The sequence below is a fragment of the Dipteris shenzhenensis genome, chromosome 4, assembly GCF_047967505.1.
Source record: "Dipteris shenzhenensis isolate YYH24624 ecotype China chromosome 4, Dip_SZ_1.0, whole genome shotgun sequence".
Classification (NCBI taxonomy): domain Eukaryota; kingdom Viridiplantae; phylum Streptophyta; class Polypodiopsida; order Gleicheniales; family Dipteridaceae; genus Dipteris; species Dipteris shenzhenensis.
Genome location: NC_141599.1, coordinates 2,921,391 through 2,940,704, shown reverse-complemented (window position 1 = coordinate 2,940,704; position 19,314 = coordinate 2,921,391). Strand labels below are relative to the sequence as shown.

General features: G+C 46.0%; 1 protein-coding gene across 1 annotated transcript in view; it reads left to right on the top strand.

Moving 5' to 3' along the window:
* Positions 1–19,314, top strand: part of MPS1 (multipolar spindle 1) — a 60,543-nt gene that overhangs the window by 3,342 nt on the left and 37,887 nt on the right. Inside the window, exons 3-12 of the mRNA XM_087373192.1 lie at positions 3,987–4,051; positions 4,435–4,532; positions 4,752–4,764; positions 4,867–4,929; positions 5,029–5,305; positions 5,565–5,645; positions 5,710–5,844; positions 5,904–6,053; positions 6,211–6,229; positions 6,470–6,629. Coding sequence (XP_087229318.1) covers positions 3,987–4,051; positions 4,435–4,532; positions 4,752–4,764; positions 4,867–4,929; positions 5,029–5,305; positions 5,565–5,645; positions 5,710–5,844; positions 5,904–6,053; positions 6,211–6,229; positions 6,470–6,629 — 1,061 coding nt within the window. The remainder of the gene's footprint in view (positions 1–3,986; positions 4,052–4,434; positions 4,533–4,751; positions 4,765–4,866; positions 4,930–5,028; positions 5,306–5,564; positions 5,646–5,709; positions 5,845–5,903; positions 6,054–6,210; positions 6,230–6,469; positions 6,630–19,314) is intronic.

The following is a 19,314-nucleotide window of genomic DNA, read 5'->3' as shown; positions in this document are numbered from 1 at the left end:
GTTTGACGGTAATAAAGCTTTGCAATGGACTCCTTTGGAGTAAATCCCATGTATTTTTAAATTTCTTAATAGTCAACATCGTTTGTATGATGGGGCATGCACAAATTTTCTCAATTTTGACCATGCATAGTGCATAAGTATCAAAAAAGTGTGCAAAGGTATACATGTGTGTGAATGGTCATCATGAAAATCTGCAAGTAGTCTCTTTTAAGTACGGGCCATATACTCACAGATTTCCATATGGATTGTTGAAGATTGTTTGTATATTAGGGCAAGTGTATTTGCTCGATTCGGACCATGCATGGTGTATAAGCATCTAAAAATACACATTTATATCATATGTTTGTGTGTCTGATTGCCATGAAACTTTGTAGGGATTTACTTTCACCATAAGGTTTTAGCAATCTTACAATGATGTCTAGTTTGTTCTCTAGGGGTATTTATAGGTAGCTTTGACCTTTCACCTCTCTTGGTCAACCTTGAGCATCATAGGAGCATAATTTACCAATTTGTTATAATGACATCATTTGTTGGGACAATGTTGGTTGCCTAGATGTGTATAAGGAAAACAATCCTCATCTAGGCCCTCCTAAAATGCATGAGAAACTTTAGGCTATCTAGGACATGCACGAGGACAAGAGCCATATAATATACACTATACTTGACATGCTTACTCGAGGAAATGTGACTCTATTCTTCTTTTGATATAAGCATTGGCCTCATTTGTGTAAGGCAAATTGTGTTTACACAAGATGACATGAGTACTCTAAGTAAATGCTTGAGTTTAATGACCATAAGGCATGGGTGTGAATCCTTTTGCCATTGAACATGTTGCGTCCTCGATCAAGCTAGTGCTTTCATTGCAAGTAGGCACAATGGCAAGCATCAAACTAATCGCTATGCTGCACTCTTAAGAGTTGTGCGCATATGGCATTTTGTTAGACTTTAGGCTCACATAGCCTAGGCGAGAACATTGATGTGGCTATGCAGCTTTGGAGCAGAAGAATGCTCACTTGTGGTTTCAAATTAAAGTTGTGAAGAACACTTTAGAACACATGTCAAGAGGCTAACCAATTAGAACTCTTCAATAAAAAATTGCTAAGCTTTGTTGCTATTAATGAGCGTATCAACCAATAAAAAGACGCAAGCACCTCCTTCTTGCCTTTGATCAAGATGTCATCCACCAATAATGCAATGGAGGGGATGTCATGAGATCATTGGATCACCATAGGTGGAGTGGTAATAAACCATAGGAAAGGTGTGAGTTAAGGAAGCCATGTGCAGGAATGGTTGTGGAGGGATCTTCCTTTATGGAAAGGAAGAATGAAAGGAGTAGGGAATTGACAACAGTGGGAGGTGGCTACGAGGAGGAAACTAGGTTAGTTGCTTGCTTTGGGCAATACATCTTGTGCACCCATGTGCACTAAGACACCATTGCAGCCGTTTATAAAGGTTGGAATGTTTGGAATGAGGTGGGAGTGCTTGTAAGCTTGATTGCTCCATTATATCCAATTGTGGCCCACAGTCTCCAAATAATTTGGAGCTATGAACACCTGCAAGAGTGCTATTCAAAGCAATGGTAGAGACCCTAAAACTAGATAGAATCCATTTTGGGAGTCAACAATTTGGAAAGAAAGGAACAAGGCAAATATTGATTGGCCATCAATGTATAGAAGTGCAATGGAGGACAGATGGTGGGTGGCAGAGTTTTCCAAAAGTTTTGGCTGAGATTATGGGTGTGATCGGTTGAATGTTAACTATTTCATAGAGCAACGAGTTACAATGTAATGTTTCCCATTACATAAAGGTCGCAGTTTGACAGAGAGTAAATCAATCGAGACTAATTTAGAATGAGAACCAGCCAGCCACTAATATCGATTGCAACCATCAAATCATATGTGCCTGGGGTTAAATTTTAGGTGGACAAAGCCACAATTAATCCTTATTAAGAGTGGCCCCCACCAATCCCAAACAAGAAATTTGCAAATAACTCGAACTCAAAACTGTCAAACACACTTAAACTAACCAACGAGTTAGTTTATTAAAGCCCCTCCCTTAGAGTCTCCACATGGTGGGTTGGCCTTTCTAAGAAGGAAAGTGCTTGGAAAGCGGCTTGCGACTGTCGGCCACTTGCAACTCTCTAGGAACTCCCATTCCCCTATAGCAGAGAGTTTTGATCCAAAGGGCGAGGATCAAAATTGTGAGTGTAGTTGTTGATGGGTTAGGGAAGGGCCATCCAAAGGCCCTTTTGGGGAGGAAGTTGGCCAGATTCTAGCAATCGACTGTGAAAAGCTGACATGTGACCTTTCTCGGTTGTCAAAGGCGGCAAACATGACAGGTGGCACAAAGGTTTACAAGATTTTTCAAAGGGATGTTGGATTTTTCAGAGGGAGATTTTGAGTTTCAGGGGGCTTGATCCAAGGGCGCATATTTAATCTGGCGGGCATATTTAATCTGGTAGATGCATGACCTTGATAGAGTAGGGAATCATCTCTAGGAGGTGGTTCCTAGGAGGAAAGTGAGTGAAACTGGCGACTTGTCGAAAGGCGGGAGCCGGTTTCACTCAATTTTTACCCGGGGACAAGCGATCGAGAACGATTTTCGGCTGTTAAGGGATGGGGGAGCGATGTGACACATGGCATTCATCTGATGGTCCATGCAATTTTTGAAATGGATCTAACGGTGCACATTGAGCGCCTTTTGCTGACCATTAAATCGAAGGAATGAATTGTGTGGTATAGGATTAGGGGTAGATTTGGAATCTTGATTAATTTTAGATCGAAGGTCTCAGTGTAGTTTGTCCCCACCCATGCATTTTGTGTTACCTTTTGCACTATTAGATGGGTTGATTCCATCCAAGGGCTTGGAAGAGGCACTTCTCGTGAGCCCTTGGATGCAATGCAATTGGATGGCCATAATTAGGCGCTCTTCGTGGCTAATGTCCCCCGTCACTTTTGATCCATTAGATGCATTGATCCGATTGCGTTGCATTAGTACCAATGCAATGCAATTGGATGGCCATAATTAGGCTGGTACTGATCGGTCAACCTATGGAGGATCGATTACCATTATGAAAGAGTCAAAATCCGACGGTCAAGATTTGACCCCAACCCTTAACAGTGTAGGGAATCACCAATGGGAGACAATTACTAGGAGGAAATTGGGGGCGCCAGTGAATCGATAGTAGGCCGGGAGCCCCGGTCACCCCAGTTTTCATCGATCGAGATGGTGATTTCCTATCATGTACAGATGCGAGGAGGTGGGTCATTAGACGTGGCTTTTCATGATTTGGCATTGATTACACGTGGTGTTTGTCGGATCACGGTTTGTGGGTGATGACATGTGGTGTCTTGTGGTTGGGGGTGTGTAGGGTATCATGGCATGGTTGGTTGTATATGTGGCGTGGTTGGTTGGATGTTTGTGTGCGGGGTATGGTAGCGATAGGTGGCATATTGTGGTTGGCGGTGTGTGGGTTTTGGCATTTGCACTACATGTAGTTTGCTTATTGGTTTGTTTGTTGGGTTTGAGTATTTTTGTTTTGGACGGTGGTTGTGTTGTATGACACGTGTTTGATGTTGATGTGTGGTTGTGTGATTGGTTGTTTGTGTGTTTATTGGATTTTTAGTTGTGGTCATTGGATCATGTTGAATCTACAACTAGATTTCATCGGGGTTTTAGTTAAACCCTTTTGTGTTGGTTGTGTGCTTTTAACATTGGTTTTCCTTTAGGGGGTTCTACATGAATGGGTTTCAATTGGTGGTGAGTATTTGCAAACAGTATGCAAAGTTTTGGTGTTGGAGCTCGGATTTTTTGACTTGGATGGATGGTGTTGATCTTAGTCTTGCTAGCATGGTGTTTTTGAGGGATTCATGTGATGGCAGGTCTTTATATATCACTAGTTCATTGGGATCTTTGTGTTGTGGTGGGATGGAGGGTGTTGATGAACCTTTTTTTTTTTTGGTTTTCTCAAGTTGGCGTTTCTGTAGCTTTGGATCCTGTGGTGGTACAGGATTGTTATGGTTATGATGTTGGGTTTGCATTGTTTGTTCAAGTGTGCCTTGCTTGCCGATCAATGAGGATGAGGAGAGGCTTGGGAGGGAGGGGGGTTCTAACTGGAGTGATGTAAAGGATTTTGATCAATGGAGGAGAGTTAATGGGTTTGATACAAAGGTGAGGTTGGAGTGTTTGCATTATAAGGAGCTCAATAGTATGTTTACACATGTTCTGCTACAAGTAGTTAACGTGGATGGTCGTTGTACCCACCCTGTACTTTGGTAGGGATGTTCCAATGTTTTGGGCAGATGTTGAGGAGGGAGCAGGACGTGAAGATATGCCTTTGGCGTGGTTGAGGTGCCATTCAATATTGAGAAGAATCCGATTTTTAAGTCAAGCCAGGTTGCTCTTGAGCTTGCAATGAATCTTTCTATTCAATAGGGTGGTGGTGAGGAGAAAGATAGTAGGTGTATTGTTGGTGTGGGGGAGCAACACATAATTTTGGAAGATATCTATCATCCCTGTGGCATTCAGAGAAGGTTTGCTATTGTTACCTTTCGAGATTTTATATCAGGGGGGTGGGAAAGAGCTTCACTGAGGTCAAATTTCATTTGGAATTCAGACAAGCTAGGAGCTTACGTTGGAGTAAGTTGTTACATGTGGTTTTGTTTGGGTGATTGTATGTTATGTTTTTTTGGTGTACTGATGTTTGTGTGTTGTATTTTGGTGTACTAATGCTTGTGTGTTGTATTTTGCAGGTACAACGAAAGGGTTAGCAAGAACTATGTTGCTACTCTAAACTGGTATTAGAAGATTGATTTTCATGCAGGTGTTTAGGTGCATGAACCTGATGTAATTTTGACATATGAGCAGTTGGTGCAACATTTGCGTGCTATTCAAGATGGTGTGCCTAATTCAAAGTATTTGTTTTTGCAAGTAATTGATAATTTTGCTATTGAGGTACATTTTTTGGTTTGTTATTTGTTTGTTTGTGTGGTTTTCAAAAAATTTTAGCTTGTTGTGTGTCTCTTGTAGGTTTGGTTCAACACAAGCCCTGTTAGTGAGAAGCGATCGAGCAAGTTGATTCATTCGATCTTGGGTATAATTAAGTGTGATGTTGGTGGGAGGAGGACTAATAAGAGTATGCGGTCATCTACAATCAGTCTACTTAGTCTATGCCAGGTTCTTGAGGAAGTAGGACAACTTGTGATATGTCATAAAAGGGTGTCTAGCTATAGGAAATATGATAAGAGTAATTCTCTCAAGGTTGCTCTTGCTCAGACAATCATTGCATACCCTTTTGACGAGTTTGGTAAGCTGAGGAGTTATCCAAGGTTGCTCCTTCTCAGTCAATCATCGCATACCCTTTTGATGAGTTTGGTAAGCTGAGGAGTTATCGAAAGGTGCTTCAAGAGAATGTTAAGTTGTCTTTTGAGATGGTCGATGGAGTTTTTGTTGTGAAGGTCAAGATGTTCCTCCTTTGGGTTTCTTATGGGATGTATGCATAGCTTCATTTTATTTTTGGTTGTGTGACTATCTTTTGAGATTTTAATGTTTTTTTGTTTCTGCAGGTGTTGGTGTTGGATTTGCTACGTTTGTGGGGATGTCCACAATTTCAAATGCTATTGTGGTTACTGTGGATTGTTCTAGTGGTGCTTTGATTGGATTTTGTTTTTGTTAGCTATTGGTTGATTGTATTTGGGATTCTTTTTGCAGGTGGCTTTGATGTTGGCAAGCAATCGTATTCAGGTCTTTGTGTGAATTGTGCTTTGGTTAGTGATCTTGGTTTAGTTGTTTATTGTGGTTCTTATGTGGGTGTTGTTGTTGTTAGTATTGGTTTGCTTGCTGCGGGTGCTATTGGGAGTGGTGCATTTGTTTCTGTTGGTGGTGTCGGGAATTTTTTGGTGTAGTCCATGGAGGTGTTTTTGTAGACATTGGTGGGGTTTCTGTTAGTGGAGATGGCATTTTTACTGATGTTGTTGATCTTGCTTCGGCTGGTATCGCTTCTCCAAGTTTGGTTGATCTTGGTGCGAGTGCTATTAGGATGGAGATGTTCTCTTGTTGGTGGTGTTCGTAGGAGCTTGCTTGACTCTATGTTGACAATGATGTTGGTTTGTTGGAGGAACTCTCTTGGTTGCTCGCGGTCTGTGTTTAAGCTATGGAGAGGGTTTTGTCATTGTGCTCCATGGAGATATCTTTAACAACTGCTGTGTGCAGTTTATCAAGAAGAATTAATGTTAGTTGTTTGCCATCGAGGATTTTGTGTCTGGTCGAATTTTCGATGATTTTGAAGTGTCGAGCGATTCCCATGTGGCGGGTTCATAAGGTTGCTTGTAAATATTCATAGAAATGGAATAAAACATGGTGGGTTGTGTATTTGTAGTGGTATTGTGGTATGTTATTTTTAATGGGAATTTAATTTTAAAGGTGTGTTTAATTTAAGATGGTTAAGAAATTGTATACGTGTGTAATTTAGCGTACAAGTAGGAAAGACCCAAGCCTTTGAAGGTGAACATTGCGCAGTTCTCCATCCGCGGATTCCAATGGCGTCCCAAGATGTCAAGCTCGCCCTAGCTCTGGCTCTCGTCAAAGCTCGCTCCACTCAATCTGCTTCCCTCGCACACTGGAAGAAGAAGGTAATTGTCTCTCTCCCTTCTCCTCAATCCTTTCAGTTTCCTGCTGCTGCCCGCCTGTCCAAAGCTGAATCGAGCGATCATTCGCATGTTTGCTGTCTATAGCTCGTGTCAAACCTTGTAGTTTCTTTGCTGTCCTGGCTGACGGTTTGCATTGCGATGCATTGTCCTCCGCATTTGATTGCCTTCAGCAAATATTTCTGTTTGTCTTCGGCATTTAAGTTTCCTGAGTCCCACTCTCATCAGGGAGCTAACCCGGCTAACCCGAAGTTAGCTTTTTGAGATGCTTCTTTGCAATTCTTCATCCCGAGGGACGACTTCCCCTGAACTGTTTCATCGTCTCGTGTTCCTTACCATGCGAAGCACTTTTTTTGACAAACTTGAACAAGAAATACAGCAACCATAGAGATACCCCGTTCTGCACTTTGTGATAGCTGGTTTGCGCACGAATTGTACGAAATTCGAGCTGCGTGCATCTTCGCGTCTTGTACATTATCCGCGAAAAGAGTTGTATCAAGCTCTGGAGCAAGCATTTTAATGTAGGCTCTGGAGCATTTCAATTGTAGCCTTACCGATTCATTCTGGTACCATGGAAGCATCCTGTTCCAAGCACTCGAAAGGCGTGGCAGACTTCTGTTGAGAGAGGCACCTTGTGGAAGACCGAGTGTACTTAACACTGGTACCATACTTTTGTGAGCTCTTTTCATTAAGTTAGTTTTTGCTAGTATAGACTGATTAAGAACTGTGCCGCAAAACGTTGTCCTGCCACTATCTTACGGCGGATGATCGTCTACTCATTGAGATCAGCCCATAGATGTACGTGTATAAAGCGCATGGTCTAGCACTTCTAATCATCTTCGACATCGATTTGAAAAGGAGAATCCATGTGCTTCTCATCATCAACGCGGGCCAACCATACGGAAGTGGAAGCGTGAGAGCTTTGACATCGTTTTGAGAAGGAGAATCCATGTGCTTCTGATCATCAACGGAGCCAACCCTACGGGAGTGGAAGCGTCCTTTTAGATCGGCAACTGCTGCAAAAATGCTGTCTTGTCGACCAATGCATATACCATCATTAACCTGTCAACAATAGGATTCTTTTGTGACGAAAAACATCATAGAACTTCATCGCATTTCAACGAAGAGAGAAAGAGAGTTTTCAGAATGAGACTATTCACATCTTCCTTGGACCGCGATTCAAAAGGAGAATGTGAGTTTTGAGCTTGTTTTCGCTTTCAAAAACGTTGTGTGTTGGTTGCTCTGTCATTGCTTTCGCCAAATCAATCTGTAACGCAACTTCAACATATCTGAAGGGAGCTATACACTTTCATTTTCACCAGAAAAAACTATCCTGAGGGAACCAATCTGTCATCCTTGCTAATAACCTAGAAAGATATCCATATGTGAGGAAATCTTAAGGCGGAATCCATTTACTTGTTCCCCAAGTACCTTTCCATCAGCTCCTTTAAATCATACGTTCCATTTTGCATAGGCCTTTAGGATCACATAAGGCCCTTCCCTTCTCACCAAAGACTTCTTATGCTCAAGCCAGCTTTCATACTCCTCATAACCTTCTGAATGAACCTTGCATTCATTTTGGATTTTATAATCCTTTGCTGTGCTTCACTTGAAATTAAGGCTACTTGCCTTTGTTCATCCAGCTTTTCCCAAAAAAAGGAGGTCTAGCTAATATGCCTTTGCCATATCTATGTGATGCTCCAATGCCATCCTTAAAGTAGGCAATTCCAATTTAATCAGTAAGATAGCTTCTGTTTCATAGACCAAATGGAATGGGGCAAAACCAGTGGCCACCGTATGTGTAATATGATAGGCCCATAAAGCTGTAGGCAACTGTTTCTGCCATTCATTTCTACTCTTCACAATCATTTTTTGCAATGATGTTGCGTAGTGTCCTGTCGGTCTTTTCCACCAAACCATTATGCTGTGGATAGTATGCTGAAGAAATCCATGTTTAACTGAAAGTTTGGACAGGAAGATCTGCAGAATCTCTCCTCTGAAAGTGGCCATGATCCGCTACTATCTCAAGAGGTCATCCAAACCGTGTGCAAATGTTTCACAGCTATCTCGTCCCACCTCATGCTCACTCTCACCGCCAGTGATATCAATCATGCAACTCTCAAGCTACACAATGGCCAAGCCAAAGATCGTGAGGGGCTATGAGTACATTGCACATGGGATTAAGACCCGATCCTAGCAAGGTTATTCAATGAAGCATTTGCAACAGTTGTCCTCGCACCTGGACCCTTAACACCATTGTCCCGATCCATAAGGCAGGGATCCAATGAGCCCGGAAAACTACAGGATCATTATGACCAGGCATGTTGTGTCCAAGATTTATGCATTAGCAGTTGGCATTCAGGTCAGTTGGTTTGGCGGAGAGTGAGGGATTCAAAGATATGGGGCAGGCAGGTTTCCGGGCAGATCATGCTACACTGGATCACATTTACTTCCATTGAGGAGGCCCGTGCACAGAAGCAGTGAGTGTATTGTTGCTTTGTGGAATTTGCAAAGCTTTTGACACGGTACAACGAGCCCACCTATTCCAAGGACTATTGGATCTAGGATACATTTAGGACATAATTTGGGCAGTCCGGACACTATATGAGTGAGGTTCAGGCAGAGCTAGGACTTCAACTGGGTAGTCAGAGGAGATCATGAGCATGATTGGGGTCAAACAAGGTTGTCTTTTATCACCAACCATGTGTGGCCTATATATTGACGCGCTCGATCACCCTTAGTTGGTTCCCTAATTTCAATTTACTATACCAAATGATGTAGTTCTTCTCTCCTCATGAGCCGAGGGTCTCCAATGGCACTTGGATGCACTCTAGTCCTTTTGTGAGACACATGATTCGAAGGTCAACTTGGGTGAAACCAAGGTTATGATCTTCAACACATCTCGGGCAGCGCACATCGGGAGCAATTTATATGTGTTGGAGCAATAGTGGAGATTTTCGCATCCTATAGATATCTAGGGTTTCTCTTCTCAGGCCTGATCTTCACGATGCGACCAACCGTGCATGCTCGTTTGAGTAGAGGGTATGCTGCATTAGCCAGACTCGAGCGTTAGGGCTTTCACTCACATTTTCAGGACCCCGGTACCATGTCTCTTTTGTTTGATTCGTTTGTCTGACGCTGGGATGTATGGTAGTCCCTTCTAGGAGACAGACCTATTAGAGAGAGATTGGTCCCACACAGAGACTTAAGGTTCTACTTCTTGCTTGGATAATTCGAAGCCTTCGGTCCCACACCAGATCGTACTAGCAGAGTTTGGGACCACCCCTCTACGGTTTGATGTAGTCTTCTAGATTGTCACTTATCTCCATAGAGTCAGGGACTTTCGGACGACGTAGATTGCGATGGCTAGCCTTGACTTCATCCATGACAATGGAGGCAGAGGGAGATGAGAGGAGCTGGTATGCTTGGACATGTAGATGGTTTGAAGGCTTGGACTACAAATGGACAAATTGCCACCGTTTCAGTAGAGCCTTGAGGCTCCATCTATTCCACTCACCTACTACGAGGTGAACCAGGTCATTAGAGAGGATCTATTGCAGCTCCACCCATACAGGTCTTGGTTAACACCGCGTGAGCTTTCGGTTAAACTCAGCTTTTACAAAGATCACAGCTTACGGATCTCAAAGGAGTGGTTTAGTGAATTGATGGGCTACACCTAGATTCATCTCCCACATGCTCTGGATTGGACAGTTCCGGGTATCTTAACATAGGCTACGAGCTGAGACAAGGCGGATATAGGGCATCCCATGTGAGAGATGGATTTGCACTCTATGTGAGATGCCGGAGATTGAGACAGAGGATCATTTTAAATGCAGATGCCTTGTGTACTATGAGATCCGTGGACGGCATTCTTGTAGTTTCTAGTGCATGGCGGTTTTCATCCTCGAGGCTCGAAGACATTGAGATCAGCTCATATGAGCTCACAGAGAGTACAAGAAGGACTATCACAGCCCAGGCAGGACAATCACACACTTTTTCTCCAGTGACCCGAGCTAGGGAGAGCAAGGGACTAGATGTAGCAAAGAGCCAGAGTGCACAACACGACAGACTTGACCTCAGATGGGCACTCACATAAGGACCCTAGATATCTCCTCCCTACTCTTTGACGTAGGGAGACAGACCATGCAAGATAGTAGGTGTTGAGTTCTCAGTGACAAAAGAGAACTGAATTCCTGCAACTCCACCAACCAGTTGGCAAATCTCCTTCCAGGATTAGGCTTCTTTAGGAGATATTATATGATCATTGAATTTACCAAAAAGACAAATGGATCAGACAGCAAGTATGATTTGAACTTGCGTATAGCAAACATCAAGGGCAGCCCCTGCTTCTCTATGTTTGAATACCTTATGTCAGCATTCACTAGGCAATAACTAGCATAATATATAGGCTGCATATACCCTCTCTCTCTCTCTCTCTCTCTCTCTCTCTCTCTCTCTCTCTCTCTCTCTCTCCCTGTCCTGCCATAAGATCGCAACTATGTATCATCAGATACAATGAACAAATCTTTCTTCCAGTCAGGTGGAACCACAACAGGCCTTCTCTCTCTCGCATCTCTTTCACTTTCTCAAACATCATCCCTTTTTTAAAAACTGATGCAAACGACGAAGCACCTGGCCCAGTCCCCACGAAAACCTTCCACAATCTGTGACCTTCTGCAAGAAAGTTTTTAATTGCTGGGTTGCTTATGGTCCACCTCAATTCCCTTGACTAAAATGATGTGTCCAAGGCGTCTACCCTGTCTTCTGTTATAATGACATTTATTGGGATTTAAATATCCTTGAGCACCATCTATTCTCTTTGGAGCCAGACCAGCCTTTTTCCAAACGTTTTCCAATTGAGGTGTAGATGCAAAAGTAATCTATAAAGGCCATATGAACTTCACGTTGACCAAACCAAATAGCATCACTCAGAATGCATACATCCCTGAGGGTGTGACAAATGTAGTTTTCCTTTTATCTTTCTCTGCAATGCGAATTTGGCAATACCTCAAGTCAAACTGAGAGCTCGGAGCCGAGAGAGAGAGAGAGAGAGAGAGAGAGAGAGTTTATTAAATTCTTTGGAATACCGATGGGTCTATGAGATTGATAGAAAACTGATACAACAAGTAGAAAGGTGGAGCTACTAAACAAGCATCGTCACCCACACTGAATGCTAACTGCTAACTAGTACATAGTCGTATCATCAGTAATGGCATCATCGTCGTCATCATCACCATTATCATCATCATCGACCATCAATCACCATCAGGAATGGTTGGATCTCTTCAGTGTAATGCAATGCGCCCCCCACAAGGGTATATGTGTGTCGGAGAGGTACCGATGTGTAGCCAGTGATGGAGCGCTGGGCCGACTGTCTGTGGGTGCTGCTCGTCTTGGTCTCCTGGCAATGACTCTGCTCCTGACCAAGGCTATTGTAACCCTTGTGGGTCGTCTCCCAGGCCTGAACATGGATGGGAGGTCGCTCAATGTGATCTGCATGTCCGTCCGCCGTCGAGTGCAGCATGCCTCAAGATCTGGGTCTCTGCTGTGCCTGCTATCAGTGGTTGTGAGGATCGTGTGATCTGGCTGGAAGAACTCTGTGATCTACTTTGATTGCCATGGTTGGCTCTATCTTCGTCCATGGACCTCGCAAACAGTGGGGATGAGGGAGGTTGGTATGCCCAGACACATGGGTGGTTCGAGAGATTGGGGCTTCACATAGACAGACTGCCTCCCTTCCAGTATAGCTTAGACGCTCCATCTATCCCGCTAGGATACCATGAGGTCAACCAGGTCATTCAAGAGGATCTATTACAGTTGCACACATTCAAGACCTGGTTGGAACTGAGGGAGCTTCCAGTGAAGCTCAGTTTCTACAGACCACTGCCTACGCATCTAGGAGGAGGGCTTCATTGTCCCACCAGAGTACACTCGGATCCACTTGCCACACTCACTGAGGATCTCTATCGGACAATTTCGAGTCTTATCACACAGACTCTGCATCGAGAGCAGATGAGCTGAGGGGATACCCAAGGAGAGACGCCTATGCACATTATGTGATCAACAGGAGGTGGAGTCCGAGGAGCGCTTCATGTTTAGATGCCCTATGTACTACAAGATCCGAGGTCGATACAGTTGCTTTTTTAGGGCCGGTTTTGGGCCACTATCCAGACTTCTCTACATACCCACCACACCAATGATGCCTCGTTGCCTTCATCCATGAGGCGGCGCCGGGTGGTCCACCACAAGGAGCACTTACTCAGGACGCAGAGACAGTCTTCAGGGATACGGCCTGACACGGTGTAGGTAGGTAATGTAGCATCTAGCTGCAGTGGAGATGCGCCGAACTTAGCCTGAATGATATGATGTGGCACTGATGGCTTGCCTCGAATCTTCCGTGATAGCCAAAGGATTTGTAGTTGCTCTACTCGAGCCCACTCTGTGTTTGAGAGATCCAGCCCCTAACAAGGGCTGCCGTACATGCCTGCTGGTCAGACCAAGGAGTCAAAGAGAATGCCTTGGTCCGAGGGTCCTGAAAGTGTGAGTGGAAGCATTGTCTCTCCAAGCAAGCAAGTGAGACATATCCCCTGCTCAAACGGCTTGCATCGTTGGCCTCATCGTGAAAATCGGGCCAGAGAAGACGACACCCAGGTAGACATATGAGGAGACAATCTCGACTGGGGATCCATTAAATGTGAATGTGAACTGCTCTCTATGCATGACTGCTCAGAATGTGTTGAAGATCATAACCTTGGTCTTGCCAAGGTTGACCTTCAAATCATGTGACTCACAAAAACTTGTAGTACATCCAAATGTCGCTGGAGGCCCTCAACAGAGGACATCAGAACCACGTCATCTGCGTATAAGAGAATCTGAATGAGAGTACTGCGGTGCAAGAGAGCAACCAGCCCCCCTATGAAGTTCTCGAGCTCGTCTATGTAGAGGCCAAACCAGGTTGGTGATAGCGGGCAACCTTGCTTGACCCCAATGGTGCTCATAATCTCCTCCGTCCATCCGGCACTTGTCCGAACATAGAGTGCCATAACAACCCATATGATCTCCTGATCATACCCAACGTCTGCAGGCGTCTGATGACGTGGGCTTGTGGGACCGTGTCAAAGGCTTTGCGGAAATCCACAAAGCAACAGTATACTCTCTGCTTCCGTGACCTGGCCTCTTCTATGACACCCCTGAGTGCAAGTACGTGATCCATGGTCTTGCACCAAAATCCTGCTTGGCCCTTGGCCCTAATGTTGGAAAGGCCACCTCCCCATCTGTAAGCTCCCAAATGAGGAGAGCATGGGGGAGGTAGACCAAGGCATGATTAGGCTGCTACATGGGCAGCACAAAGGAGACCTTGTGCAGGAGAGATGGCGGGGGCATGTAGCCTTGGCTCTAGCCTGGCAAGACAACTTCAGAGCAGGCGTACGGCCTGCAACAGGGCCCTGTGAAGGGCGCGATGACATCAGCAGAGTACGGACCCACTGTACAGGGCTGTACGGAGGCTTACTGGATGGAGGATATGGCTGCTGGTGTTCTGGCTGAAGGCGGGATCTGCAGTGGTCAAAGGCGCCTACATGGCAGGGCCTTTGGGCCTTGTGTGGAGCCTGCAACAGGCCTCGAACAGGGCCAGCAGGTGGGCAGAGTACCCGGGCCTATGGCGGGCTGCCATGTGGCCAGGTGGGTCTGGAGAACAGCCCCCAACCAGGTTGGTTTACAGACTGGGGGGGGGGGAGGGGCAGTCTGGTCGGCCCAAATAACCCTACCAGGTCGGTTGGTTCAAGGGTCTTGTGCCCTATAAAAGGAGAGGCCCCTTGGCCTCATTTAAGATCTTCTGGAGCAGCAAAAGACAAGCAGTCAGGAGCAGCAGGACACCTACTCTTGGAGCCTATTCCCGGAGGACCAGGAGAGAAGGAAGAGCTGCAGACTAAGCTTGCAGGGCTGCCTACCTAGGCTGACATTCAGGGCAGCAAGGTTGAGAAGAACACTCTAGACAGAGAGTCTACATATGCTCGAGGTGGAGCACGCGAGCTCAGAGATCTAGAAGTGCTTGACATCTAGTAGGAGAACCTTTTGGTATTGTAACCTGTCCTACTTTGTGGACGGACGGAAATATAAAGTGTTGCTTCTATATATGTCTTTGAGCATTGTTTATTTACTGGCTTGCACATCCATGCACATTAAGTTAAAGAAGTTTGTGATTCCACACCCCACAGCACAATGTGTGAGCTCCTTGGCAATACTATCAGTCTTCCGCTGTGCGTACCCTTTGTTGCGTAATTTCTAACATGGTATCATAGCCCAAGTAGGAGGCTAGAGGTGTGAGAGCTTGAAGGCAAGGACCTTGCTGAAGGATGACCCTGATTCAAAAGCTCTTGGGAATTGACTTCCACGATTGGAGGACAATGCCCTTGCGAGAAGGACGGTGACTCGGGTTCAGTCAAGTGCGTTCAACGTTCTGGTCTACTGAAGATTGAGTTTGGTTGAATTTGCTGTGTGGTTAAGCAGCAGAGATGTCAACCTCTACAGCCTCTTCAGCCCCTGCTCTCCCTTCCTCCTCCCCCAATTTTCTTTCATTCACTATCCCTAACTTTGGAGAGTCTGGGAAATTGGACGGGACAATTTACCCGACTTGGAAAGTGAAGATCCGGAGTCATTTAGTGGCTCGGAAGCTATGGAAATTGACAACGGGAGTGGAGGCGAAGCTGGAGGACATGGTGGACAGACAGGGGAAGATACTGTCAGTAGATAGAGAGGAGCTCAAAGCTTGGTAAGATAAAGATGCCCATGCCCTGGCATTGATCATAGGGACTACGGCGGCGGACTTTGTGCTTCCTCACATCCAGATGGCCGAGATGTCAGTAGAGGCGTGGGTCACTTTGAAGGATCTATACGAGACAGACAACACCTCCCGGATTTTACTTCTTCAGCATCAGCTCTACAATCTTGATATTGAAGAGGGAGATTCGGTACGTGCCAGTTGATCCCTCACTGCCTTGACCAAGTGCATGGCTGTTGACACTGACACGAGGGTGGATTTCATGGAGTGCCCTGGGGTCTTCTGTTCAAATGGATGCTGTACTTCAGAAGGCAGCAGTAGAGGATTTCACAAGCTAGTGGTGGGTGCCTCGATCAGGTGCATGGTTTGCTTTCGGAGCAAGCACACTAGCAGTACGAGGGTCTGATCTGTACTTGATGTTCTATATTTGAGCCTTTATAGCATGCTGTGGGGAGACTCTGCTCTTCATTTGTCTCAGCTAATGTGAGATTGTAGAGAATTGGTCTTCTTCGAAGGCAGAAGGGGAAGTTTGGGTGCTTCTTCAAATCTCGGACGCAAACTGTTGGAAGGTGATGGACAAAGAGTACTGAAGCTAGAAGAGTACTTGCTTGAGAGCTTAGTGAGAGTTCATGGTTTAGGTTATCTGGAGATATTCATTGGTTGCATACCTTGCCAAAGGAAGGACGGGTTGAGACAGACCCTCAGAGCATGGTGCCTGGAAGACTCTAGGTTGTTCACTTATTATGAGGGGGACAATTGGAAGATCGTGATGGCTGGATTGCTTGAGTTCAAAGGCAGGAATGTGACTGAAGGAGGTGGTGCCAGGAGGTGCTACCAAAGATGGACCTGTGTACCAGGATGGTGTGCGGAAGCGGAACCAGACCTAGTGGAGCAGGAGCCACTGGATGAAAAGCTAGGAAAGGATTTCGACATCAAAATGTTCTAGAGGACTACGACTAGGGAGTTATTGGAGCATCATCATCGACGTGTTGGCATTGGGCCTGGATGTGTCAGTGAGAGGGGGTGTGGAAAAGGTCACCTCCCCATTTGTAAGCCCCCAAATGAGGAGAGCATGGGGGAGGTAGACCAACATGACTAGGCTGCTACATGGGCAGCACAAAGGAGACCTTGTGCAGGAGAGATGGCAGGGGCATGTAGCCCTAGATCTGGCCTGGCAAGACACAACTTCAGAGCAGGCGTACGGCCTGCAACAGGGCCTGTGAAGGGCGTGATGACATCAACAGAGTACGGACCCACTGTACGGGGCTGTACGGAGGCTTACTGGATGGAGGACATGGCTGCTGGTGTCCTGGCTGAAGGCGGGATCTGCAGTGGTCAAAGGCGCCTACATGGCAGGGCCTTTAGGCCTTGTATGGAGCCTGTAACAGGCCTGGAACAGGGCCAGCAGGTGGGCAGAGTACCTGGGCCTATGGCAGGCTGCCATGTGGCCATGTGGGTCTGGAGAACAGCCCCCAACCAGGTCAGTTTACAGACTGGGGGGGGGGGCAGTTTGGTCGGCCCAAATAACCCTACCAGGTCGGTTGGTTCAAGGGCCTTGTGCCCTATAAAAGGAGAGGCCCCTTGGCCTCATTTAACATCTTCTGGAGCAGCAAAAGACAAGCAGTCAGGAGCAGCGGGAGACCTACTCTTGGAGCCTATTCCCGGAGGACCAGGAGAGAAGGAAGAGCTGCAGACTAAGCTTGCAGGGCTGCCTACCTAGGCTGATATTCAGGGCAGCAAGGTTGAGAAGAACACTCTAGACAGAGAGTCTACATACGCTTGAGGTGGAGCACGCAGGCTCAGAGATCTAGAAGTGCTTGACATTTGGTAGGAGAACCTTTTGGTATTGTAACCTGTCCTACTTTGTGGACGGACGGAAATATATAGTGTTGCTTCTATATTTGTCTCTGAGCATTGTCTGTTTACTGGCTTGCACATCTGTGCACATTAAGTTAAGAAATTTGTGATTCCACACCCCACACCACACTGTGTGAGCTCCTGGGCAATACTATCAGTCTTCCGCTGTGTGTACCCTCTGTTGGGTCATTTCTAACACCTAAGTCCCTGCATCTCTGCAAACCTGCTGACCTCCATGTCGAGTACTGATGCATACATCTTGGACATGACATGCCCAATCATAATGGTCCTGTAGTTTTCCAGCCTCATGGGATCTCCTGCCTTGTGAATGGGTGTGAAAGTGTTAGGGGGTCCACGTGTGTGGGAAGACAAAGCAAATTGCGTCATTGAAAAGCTTTGCTAAGATCGAGGCTAGGACAGCAATCCCATATGCAATAAACGCAGTGCATAGCCCCTCATGATCTTTCGCTCGGCCATTGTGAAGCTTCAATGTCGCATCATTGACACCGCTGTTGGTGAAAAGAGTGCAAGTGGTAGGACGAAGTGAGTGTGACAAGTCCGAGGCTGGCTGGTTGGGAATGTCATACAATCTACGTACGTAGGTGTGCAGACTTGAGTTTAAGTGATGGGTAAGGGTGACTTTCCCTCAAGGAACTTGCACCAAAAATCTTTGGAGTTGCGAGTGTTTAGTAGTTCCTCCTCATTTTGGTGGACAAATGCATGTTTCTTTCGACGTACTAGACGACGATACTCACGTATCGTGTTAGGTTCGCTCGGAAGGCTATATTTGGCCTCGTGTCGGAGTTGTCAGCGAAAAACCTTACACTCCTCATCGTACCAACTATTGCAGGGCACAAAACCAGGAGGTAATGTGGTGTACGGAAAGGCAAATAGGGCAGCCTCGTGGAGTGAGCACGGCGCGGTCCTCTAGTAGGGGTATGTGGTCAATGTATTTGAGTAATGTGTATAGCCGTGCAGAGTAAGCGGGTGATAGATCGTGATCAAAATGTATGTCATGATAAGTGGTGTGTGTGGTCGGCAGTGTGTGTGGTGCTGTGGGGCGGGGGATAGAGATGTTGAAGAAGAGGGAAGTGTGGTTTGCCCCAGGGGGGAGTGGTGAAACGGAGAAGTCAATAATGCGAGATCTGAAGGCAAGAGATCCCATGATGTTGTCAACTACGCTAGAGCCCCCTCCGTGTTGGAAACAAGTGAAGCCACCTGAGGAGGTCCATAGCTCAAGACCATTATACATGATGAGGTCATATACCTTACTTAGGTCCAAAAGTGCATGCCCGTATGATGTGAATGGCCCTTGTCTGTCAGCAGATACTTGTGTCATCCCTACCTCATCAAGGTCAATGTTTGGTAGCAGTATGGAATCATCCCGGAAGTCTAGAAGCGGTACATGAAGTTTCCTCGTCCTTGCATTGAAGTCCCAAACAAGGACGACTCCTTGCGACTCGAGAAATCCAGAATGTCTAGATAGAGAGATACATATGGAGACGTCTCACGCTCCTCACATGTATCCCTGGCAAAGTGAAATGTCTTAGGTGGGAACTGCTATGAAGAGATCCCGGCTCTCTGTGCGTCGGATTCGGACCCACGTGAATCTAGAGCGTGCATCTCTTCTCTTGATCAAGATGGTCCCAATGAGAGAGGATCTGTAGAGCGCCGCCACTCCTCCAGATCCTTGTACTCTGTGTATCTCCCTCGTCTCCTCTCTGAACGCTGACTCCCATGTGTATCTGCTGACAATTGGTAGTGGGCGCTTTGGGCTCTAGTGTGTCTCTGTGTAAAAGACTATGTCTCGTCTTGTAAAGGATTCTGAGAAGTTTCCTAGATCAGACCACAAGATACCATTGCAGTTCGAGGTGGTGCATGAAAGGGACTATGTATCCTAGGTTTCATAGACCCCGCCTCCCTATGTAGAAGAGTGGGTGGGTGCCCTATGGGGGCCTATCATAAGTCGGCCGTCTCTAACCACAACCCACTTTCCCTCCTTGCAGGCCACATCCCGCTGTTGTAAGAGAACAT